At 34.7% G+C, this 10479-nt stretch overlaps 1 protein-coding gene across 1 annotated transcript; it reads right to left on the bottom strand.

Annotated features, from left to right (window-relative positions):
* Positions 1 to 1625: 1625 nt before the first annotated feature.
* Positions 1626 to 3830, bottom strand: LOC131030657 (ribosomal RNA small subunit methyltransferase-like). Its single transcript, XM_057961567.2, has 2 exons — positions 3250 to 3830; positions 1626 to 2460 (listed from the first exon to the last, which is right to left on the bottom strand). The coding sequence occupies exons 1-2, from the start codon at positions 3658 to 3660 to the stop codon at positions 1717 to 1719; spliced, it is 1155 nt and encodes a 384-aa protein (XP_057817550.2). The 5' UTR covers positions 3661 to 3830; the 3' UTR covers positions 1626 to 1716.
* Positions 3831 to 10479: the final 6649 nt, after the last annotated feature.

Genomic DNA, 10479 nt, shown 5'->3' with positions numbered 1-10479 from the left:
TAGATAGAGGAGAACAAAACATTCCCTCCACACCCTTGGAAAACAAATCTAATGGAGTGTCCTAAAAAATCTCCATCAAATGAGAACATCCTTGTGGATGTCCCCCAATTTAAAAAAACATCTTGAAATGTCGTACTTTCTTCAATATAACTTAGGAAACTAAAAGGCATCTTTGGACTATAACAAAGATGACAAGTCCTCCCAAAAGGCAACCCTTCTTTAATGGTAAAAAATAAACTTAAAAACGCAAAAAACATTACAATGTAAAATGGGGGCCCATCAACATCCCCCAACCCTAATAAAACCCTAAGCATATTTCAATATGATCATTGGACCAATGGATTCTAAAAGCCTATTTGACATATTTGTATTTTACTATTTATAATCTTGAGTTTATACAATTGAATCATTAATCGTCGACTCTCAAGGTTTGATCACCTATTTCTCTAAATTTTGAAAATAAAAGGATGCAAAGACTACGAAAATTCCCTAAAAATAACTTAAAATGTAAACATTTATAAATAACTACTAAAATTATAAACATCAACAAATACAATATTGAAACAAATCTAATTACAATGCAAATGAATTTAACTTGCTTGGTGTAAATTCGGTTAAATGTAGTATTTCCTCTTGAAAACGGAGGATAATGATCTCTCCTTGGCACTAGCAAGCAGGGTCCCACACTTCAGTAGTTTAATATTAACTTAACATATCTGGAACAAGGCTCTTAACTAGCATTTGTTTAAATCTTTAAAAACCAATAATATGAGACCATAGCTTTGTTTTCCATTCAACCAGTCCGCAACTTCCATTAATAGCTTGTGTCTTTTATAATTTATTCCTTATTTCTAACCAGGAACACCCTTGTCTACATTTTTGCTTTGTATAGCAAAATGATGTCAAAGAGTTGATTGTCCAAATTTCTTGTGTTTTTCAATTTATTTGACTGTTATTTTTGGGGCTGCCGGGAATGCCTTAACAGCCTTAGGATGATCAAGAGATGCTTAGACATTCTCTCAACCATTCAGGGGCCAGCACGGCATCCCCGAACACTCCTAGAAGGGAGACCTCTCAAATGATGTCCCTTCTCTATGGAGACTTCCCAGAAATAACCTCCCTAATGGGGTGCAAGCATCAGGGACAGCAGGCACATTCAAGATGTGGGACCTAGAGCTGTGAACCTTTGGTTGGATCATGGAATTTGGATCAAGTTACAAACAATTTTTAGCTTCTTTTTAATTCAAATTTTACTTTTCATACAATTTTTTAACAGCTGTCCATAAAATATGGAAAAAATGTTGCCATTCCCAAACTGTGTCCCTCTATATCCTCACCCCACACCCCTGAAACACACTCCGAAAGGTAGTAAACTACAGATAGTATTTGCTGAACTAACAGTTTATAAGCAAGCAGATTCCCGTCATGTTATCTTTAACATTCATAACACACAATATTCTATATGTTGTTAACAACCTGTGTGGCTGGTTAGAAATATATAAATGATCATATCAACAAGGGCTCCATTAGTGCAAACGAATAAGTAACCTTTGTGAAGTTGTAATACCTTATTTTAAAGCATGTTTCTATATGGTTTAGACCTTTAGAGTGTGCCGCCTTGTAAATGAAAAATGAGAACATAATTTAGTATTGAAGGAAATCATCTTTAACATGTTACCAATATTAGCTAACCGCCTTCTTGGTTTGTCATGTGAACTATGAAAAACGTATACCCTCACAATGAAACAAAGAAAGAAGACTCAAAAGATCGTTCTCAGAAAGCTTACAAGATCTCTTTTCTTCGTAACCACTTGCTTGGAGAATGTTAACAATCTTCTCTTTGAAGCGAACAAGCTTCTGTCCTTCAATATCATTCTCCACATCTATATCTTCTGCCTCACTTATGTCATCACACAGCTCCCCAAGCAAAGATATAGCTGAAGTAGTATTTCTATGGTTTCCAGGGCTTTCCTGGCTGTCCTGGTCATTTGGCGTTTTATGTTTGTCAGCCCACAGGCTAGCTTTTTTCATTAGGTGCAAAACAGTGCTTTTTTGCCTGAAGATGGCACCCAAGGTCTTATTCTTTCTCACAAAGCACAACCGTGTAAGTCCATCCCACTCACCCAAATTCAATGGGGGAGGGCAAGTTTTGGGTTCAATTCTCACAACCGACGAGTCCACCTTAGGGCAGGGTGTAAAGTGCTTCTTGCTCACATGCATCAGTAGCTCTGACCTAGCCAGAAGACTGACATTTACTGCCAGGCGGTTGAATTGAGCATCCCCTGGCTTTGCAAGGAGGCGGCTGGCGAACTCCTTCTGGAGCATCAGGGTAGCATTTCTAAAGTTGGGTGCTACCGACAGAAGCTTGAAAATGAGAGGTGAAGAGATCTGGTAAGGAATGTTTGCCACGCATATATCAAAGGGAGGCAGCTCTGTTTTCAGTATGTCCCCTTGCACAATCTGTTAATTAGAAAAAATTATGCTAATAAATAAGTACCTGAAATAAAATTAAAATTTGGAAACAACTATTAATGATTATCGCTTCTACAGCCTGTCATGTTCAGAGAAAGGCTTAAAATTGTGTATGAGAGAAATGAATTAAACATTTATAAACCACATCATGGGCAACTTAGTGAAAACATTGTTATACATTCACCGACTTTCAAACCAAGTGAGTCCTAGAAAACTTGCAACTCACTAACAAAAATGAAAAACCTCAAAGCTGCAGAACTTCCCATTACTCCCTCATTTTAACATCTGAATGCCTATTTTGCAGCAACCACAAGAGAAAAACAGGATTTACAGCATGGACTCCTTTTTGATGATTTTGGTCAATTAGAGGTTAATTTTCATTAAGTTTCTTTACCATTTTTAACCCTTCTGAGTCCTAACAAAATGGCCCTAGCAAGTTTAAGCCAAAGACAGAGCATGAAACTCTTTATATGGATAACTACTTGTAAGTACATTGGATTGTAATTGCAAGGAGATCCATAACTAAAAACCTGTTTCACAACCTGATAAAATTTCAAAGACATTTTATCAAAGACCATTCATGTGTTTTGAAAAATCGCAAGCTGTTACAGCTTAAAGAGATCCAAAAACTTTGAAAATCTAATTCAGCCGTTTTCATAACAGCAACAACATGATATACAATTCTAAAATTTTTAATTTTAAATAAAACTAAGCCTCTGAAAGCATTCATCAAAGGTTTGGAGTTTAGGGTTTAGGGAAAAGTAAAAGTGAAGTGACCTGTAATCTTTGGGCCATCTCGGTGCCATGAATGCGCTTGTTCAGGGTTTCGATCATCCGAGGATCAATCTCCAGAGCGATTACTTTTCGGGCCGCCTGAAGAAGCTCAAGGGTTAGGTTTCCAGTGCCTGACCCAATTTCCAAAACGATGTCTGTCTTCTTCACACCTGCTTTACGTACTATGAATTTCACAACGCTGATATTGGTAAGGATGTGTTGCCCACGGCTCTTGTGCAGCTCCACCCTTGGCTTTGCTTCTTCTTCTTCTATTTCTCCTGAAAAGCTGATTATTTTCGGTTTGGGGATTCTGGGGTAAGTTTTCCATGTCACAGTGGTGGAAGTGATATACCTTACGAGAAAAAAATTTGAGTGCAATGAGGCGCGGAGGGAGAGCCGGCTTTTCATTCTCATTCATTTCAATTGTCTGCTGCCATTTGGGTGCTCCCTCCTCCTGCAATTTACGGTCAACATATTGTCATGAATTTGATTTGAAATTTTTCTTTTTGTTTAGACCAGCATCTGATAACTTGCGATGTGGTGTTTTTATTTTGAATGAAAATCTTTGTTCCAGGAGATTAAATATGTGATTGAATTGCTTTCTCAACTGTGAGCCAGTACTTTATCATTACAGTTCCTTATTGTCTAGCTTAATTTTAAATAAAACACCAAATTTATAACTAAATAATATATTAATTTTGAAAATAAATTAAAAGACACTGTGTTCTCTCACAAGTCACTAGTATCATTCTTATCTTTTATTTTAAATCGTGAGAGATATGCTTAAAATATTAATTTATATAAAAAAAATGTTTTTCATGTATTTATGTGTCACAAAAAACATCAAATTAAAGGATGTCATTAAAGTATTAATAATTAATAATAACTAGCAATTGTATCTTGATGTGCAATATGCAAGTATTAATATTTAATAATAACTAGCAATTGCATCTTGATGTGCAATACGTATACCTAAGAGGTGTGTGATGCAGGAGCATCACGCTAGATCTTTCTAATTGACTGGTTGGGTCTTATTGGCAGCCTTAGCTCAGGAGACACAAATCCTGTCGACACATTAGCAGGAAATTGGAAAGGACATATTAGTTACCTTTGGGCAAAAGGAAGCCGAAATGAATAATGAGCAGTGAGAATATTTAGTAATGGTTGGTAGCCGAACAGTCAGGAGAGATTGAATTGAGTATTTTGACTAGGCAAACGAAGGCTTAAAAAGGAGAGAGTAGTTTAGTAAGTGTGTGTGTTAGAAGGGGGTTCAGCCTATAGGCTGAACCACAAAAGCTGAAGTGTATAATCGACGCAAAACTAGAGAAACCCGAATTGGGGTATGGTCTGATTGTTATATGTAATCATCTAACTTTGTATGTAATCACCACCATTTGTTGAGTAATAATAAAGTTGAGATTTTGGGCATTCATGTGGTGTCTCGTTGATTATTCATGTTCCTATATGCTGAGAGAATAGTTAAATAGTTTTCTGTTAACGAACTCTATTATTCTCTATTTTGTTATGTTCCTATCATGGTTCTGACATGATGTCTTTAGGTGTTGTTTTGTTTTCCCTGAACTTCCTATCATTATTGCCTTCATGTGGAGTATGTGTTTGGGGTTTAGCCAGAGCTACTACGTCAATGTGGAAGGTCCATTAGAGAAAAAATTGGGCTACTTTTTTGCATAAATTTGAGTAGTACATGAAGTCAATTAGTAGGTCATGATGTTGTTTGTGCAACAAAGGTCTTAATGAAGAAGTGATAGCTTCAAAATAACTATGCATCCATTTACAACTATCCAATCATAATCAAAACAAAACCTCTAAATTGAGAAGATAATCAAGTTTCATTACCAACAGGCTCATGTTATAAGAGAGAGAGAGAGATGGGTAAAGAGGGATATAGAGAAAGAGAAGAAGATAGATATATAGATAGAGTTGGATATAGATATGGAGAATGGGGAGAGGAAGATGGAGAGGAGAAGAGAGATATGGAGAGATAGAGAGAGGGGATGGGAATAGATAGAGATGGAAGAGAAAAATAAATAGAGGGTGAGAGAGAGAAACATAAAAGTAGAGATAGGAAGTGATATATAGAGATAGGGAGAGATATAGTGGTAGAGAGATAAAGATAACTAGATAAAGGGATAGGTGAAAGAAGATATATATATATATATATATATATATATATATACATACATATATATATATACATGTATATATACATGTATATATACATACATGTATATATACATGTATATATATATACATATATATATATATACATGTATATACATATATATATATACATGTATATATACATGTATGTATATATACATGTATATATATATATGTATATACATGTATATATATATGTATATACATGTATATATATATGTATATACATGTATATATATATATGTATATACATGTATATATATATGTATATACATGTATATATATATATACATATATATATACATGTATATACATATATATATATATATACATGTATATATACATGTATGTATATATACATGTATATATATATATGTATATATATATATATATATAGAGAGAGAGAGAGAGAGAGAGAGAGAGATTTTTAGACAGTGAGGTAGAGTTAGAGAGAGAGGGAGATAAAGAGAGAGGGAGAGGGAGAGCAATAAAGAGATGGACAAATATCTACAAAACTACAGAGCCAAATAGAGATGGAGAGAGGGTGAGAGATATAGGGAGAGATACACATATATTGGGAGAGATTGGGGGAGAGAGAGAGAGAGAGAGAGAGAGAGAGAGAGAGAGAGAGAGAGAGAGCAGGGGACAAGAGTGAGAGATAAAGAAGGTGACAAAGACGAGTAATAGAGAGAAAGGTTTAGACTTTAGAGAGAGGGAGGGAGATAGAGAGATAGAGTTGATAGAGATATGGAGGGAGAAATAAGGAGTGTGTGTATATGCATTAAAGAGAGTAGAAGTAGAGAGATATAAAAAGAGGGAGGGGGAGATAAGACAGAAAGAGGTAGAGAGAGGGATATGTAGTGATTGAAAGAGATAGAGATAGGGATAGAAAGAAAAGAGAGTAGATATAAATTGTAAAATATAAAGGGGGAGAGGGAGAAATATATATTGAAAAAGGGTGGCAATGAGAGAGGGGGGATAGAGAGACAGAAAGATAGAAAGATAAAGATATAGGAAGTGATATATAGAGAGGTGGAAAGGGATATAGACAGAGTAGGAGAGATGAAGGAAGATGAGTGTATAAGACCTAGAGATAGAGATAGAGATAGGGAGGGAGAAATAGGGAGTGTGTGTTTATGTGAGTGAGAGATATATAGATAGAGATAAGGAAGGAGAAATAGGGAATGTGTGTGTGAGTGATTTAGATATATGGAGATAGATATAAAGACCTGGAGAAAGATATATAAATAGATAGAGAGGGGGCAGAGGGATAGAGAGAGGATATAGAAGTAGAGAGATATAAAAAGAGGGAGAGAGAGGGAGAGAGAGGGAGAGATAGCTAGATATATATAGTGGGAAGGATAGAGGTGGAAAGGAGAGATATAGGGAGTGATATATATATATATATATATATATATATATATATATATATATAGTAATGAAATGACATGCTACCCTCAGTATAACTCCGAGAGAGAGAGAGAGAGAGAGAGAGAGAGAGAGAGAGAGAGAGAGAGAGAGAATAATCAAATGACATGCTACCCTTAGTATAACTCCCCAAGGACACATGCTATCCTTAAATTATTGACATGAAATGAGTAATAAAAAATTAGTTGCTTTCTCTTTTTCTCTCTTGATCTAAATGTTTAATTTTGGTTTCGAGTTGAAATTTATTTTATTATATTTAAAATCAAATTCAAATATAATTATTCTACAATAAATAAAATTATAATAAAATTAAAAATATAAATTAAATTAATTCTAATATTTTAATTATTACTTGTAATTCTTAAGAAGACATAAATATTTGAAATAAAATTTTAACTTAATAAAAAATTAATTCTTAAAAGAAGTAGAAGAATTATAATACATTAAGAAACAAGATAGAATATCTAATAAAAGAAGATAACATTAAAAGATATTTTTATCAAAAGAAAATAGTAATAAAAGAAAGATTTTAATTCAAAATATAATTATTCTAAAATAATTTAAATTTTAATAATACTTAGATAATTAATTATAAATTAAATTAATTTTAACCATTTAATTATTATTTGTAATTTCATAAAAAGACAAAAATAATTAAAATAATGTTAATAAAAAAAATCCTTAAAAGAAAAAGAAGAAGAATAATAACTAGCAATTGCACCTTAGTGTGCAATGGGTAATGTCGAAGAGGTGTGGAAGGTCAATTAGGGAAAAATTTGGTCCATTTTTTACATACATTTACATAGTACATGAGATCAATTGGTAGGCTAAATTTTAAAAAATAATATTGATTACGGAACAAGAGTCTCAATGGAGAAGTGATAGTTTCAAATCCATTTTTGCATCCTCTTACAAGGTTCCAATTATAACTGAAACAAAACTTTTCAATTAGGAAGATAATCAAGTTCCATAACCAACAAGCTCATGTTATGTTTGCAATCAAGTGAAAGGGAGAGAGAGGTAGAGGGGTGAAAAGCAAGAGAGAAAGAGAGAGAGAGAGAGAGAGAGAGAGAGAGAGAGAGAGAGAGAGAGAGAGAGATGTTGGGAAATGGTGTTGTACACCTTGCATAATAATGGTTTATTATTGCATTATTTTATTATTGTGTGAGGTGGACAAAGAATTAAATTGTAATATCATTGTATTGTTGCACCTAGGAGCACCTAGATGGACGTGCAATATGTAGAGATCCTTTTGGATATTCTTGTAACCACTTGATGAGTTGTATTGACACATTGGTATTGTTATTTTATATTGGGGAATGTAATTGTGATAAAGTACCCAATATTAAATGTGGGTCATGGGTAGTTAAGGAAAACATTAAAAGGTTGGTAAGGAAAATATTATTTTATTGTCACATGGTTTTGGGCACATGGTTTTGATGTAATACCACTTAGTGGTTTTGTGGTTGCTTGTTTCTATAAAAGCACCACAAGGGTAGTTGTTTGGGAGATGAAGCCAGGTTAGCATTTGTGAAGAAGGAAGCATGGCATGGGATGTGTGGATTCATGCTTGATCACATGGAGTGCTTGGTTATGGCTGGGTTTTGAAGGCTTTCCATAGTTGTATTGTAATGGACGCATTGCTGATAATACATGGTGGATGATGCTTTTGGAGGCTGGTTTTTTCCCTCATGAGGGTTTTCCCAGGGTATATCTTGTGTCACATTTTGTGAGTATGTTGTCTATTATTTGCATGTGGATCTTATGTGTTGATTTGGTTAAAATCTGAATTTGGGTTATGTGGAAATTGTCATAAAGTTGGCTGCGAATTTCCTTTCAAGTGGTATCAGAGCTATATGGTTTTAATGGTGTTTATAACCCTATGTGGAATCCATGAATGCATGAAGGAATGAAAAGACAAGACAAGATGTATGATTTTGCAGGTTGTTATTGCAGATCTATGTTGTTTGGATTTGCTGTTGTGATGGGTTGTTTGCAGATTTAGGGTTGGAAGATTTTTGGTCAATCTAGGGCATCATTGAAAAATGCTTCGAATGAGGGTTTTGGGGGTGAGATTTCATAGAAGACCCCGTGGCACAAAATGGACCTCATGGATGGATTCAGGTTGGCCGAGAGACGAATTTTGATATATAATTTGCCCTATTTCGGTGAAGTTGGCCCAGGTTCGAAAAAAATTTAGACGGTACGGCCTGCATATTCCGTCGAAATTTTATTTTCCTGCAAAATATTTTTTCGAATTGCTTTTTTGAAAAATCAAAAATTAAAAAATCAAAATGAAAAAGCAATTTGAAATTTTGAATAAAAAAAGAAAAAAACTTTTAAGTGGTTGGGGGGTCTGCAGACTCCCCCTCCCACTGTCTGCCGCATGGCAGTGGTACCGGCCACTGTACACTGCCGGTACAGTGGTACACTGCGGTGCCGGCAGTGGTACCGACCCACCAAATTTTCAACAACAAATTTTTTAATTAAAAAAAAAATATCCGCCAATATTTAAATTTTTCGGGTTTATTTTTATTAAAGTTTAAAAACTTTGTAATATTTTTTTAATATTTGCCATATGTAATTTATTTTATATGCCATGTAATTCTTTTATGTGCCATGTATTATTTTGGAGGGGTTAGGCCAAGGGCCGACCCGGAGGAGTTTTTGAAATGGATTTTTGGCACATTGGGAAAAATGATGAAATTATTCATTATGGCATATTGAGCAATTATTTTGGAGTCTAGACTTGTGTTTATAGCCTAATTGGCTGTTTTTCTTCAACTGAGCATAACTCGGGCATATGATGTCAGTTTTTCGACTTCTTATAGTCATTGGAAAGGTGGTTGAACGAACTTCATGTTTTAATCATTAGTTTTTCCAGATTTTGCTGTTTGGGCAGTGAAATGTCAACTGGAAGTGACAGGTACCTTTATGGCTTTGAGAGGTCATAACTTGAGCATACGGAGTCATATTTTGGACTTCGAATAGTCGATGGAAAGCTCTTGGAGAGCACTACAGTTTGACTCAGGTTTGGGGCAGATTTGGAATGATTTATATGCTGATATTTTGACTTGAGTTGATTATGGGTTCTTTTGACTATGGTGACATGATGAGTTTATGGCATGCTACATAATGGAGATTTGGATTTGATGTCATTGTATACTCGATGTTGTATCTTGATTACTCTTGTGGTGACATGGATATCAATTTTGGCTTGAGTATGTTGCATTGATTGGTCTACAAGTTGTGGAGTTTTGTGAGCTGTCTTTACTTACGGGATTTCACCTATGACTTGGATATGGGTTGTCTATGCCCATAGATCCTTCATTGTTTATGCATATTCAGATTTGGTGGCTTGTTTTAGTCATTGGTTTGTTGATTTGTTATCATGTTGAGGAGGAGAGATGTTGTTACCAGGTACAGTCATGATGGGGGACCTACATGGTTGACTATGTGATGCTGACAGGTTGGACACATTGAGAGTTAGATGCTTGTTTTCATGGAGATGATCATGATGCCATGGTTGTTCCTTGTGTTTAGGGACATTGGCATGACATGGTTGAATTTGCAGGTGCTTTAAATTGATGATCTTTTGATTTGGATTCCTGATTGATATGGCAG

This window comes from Cryptomeria japonica, chromosome 3 (assembly GCF_030272615.1).
Source record: "Cryptomeria japonica chromosome 3, Sugi_1.0, whole genome shotgun sequence".
Lineage (NCBI taxonomy): Eukaryota > Viridiplantae > Streptophyta > Pinopsida > Cupressales > Cupressaceae > Cryptomeria > Cryptomeria japonica.
This window is presented reverse-complemented; position numbering and strand designations above follow the sequence as displayed.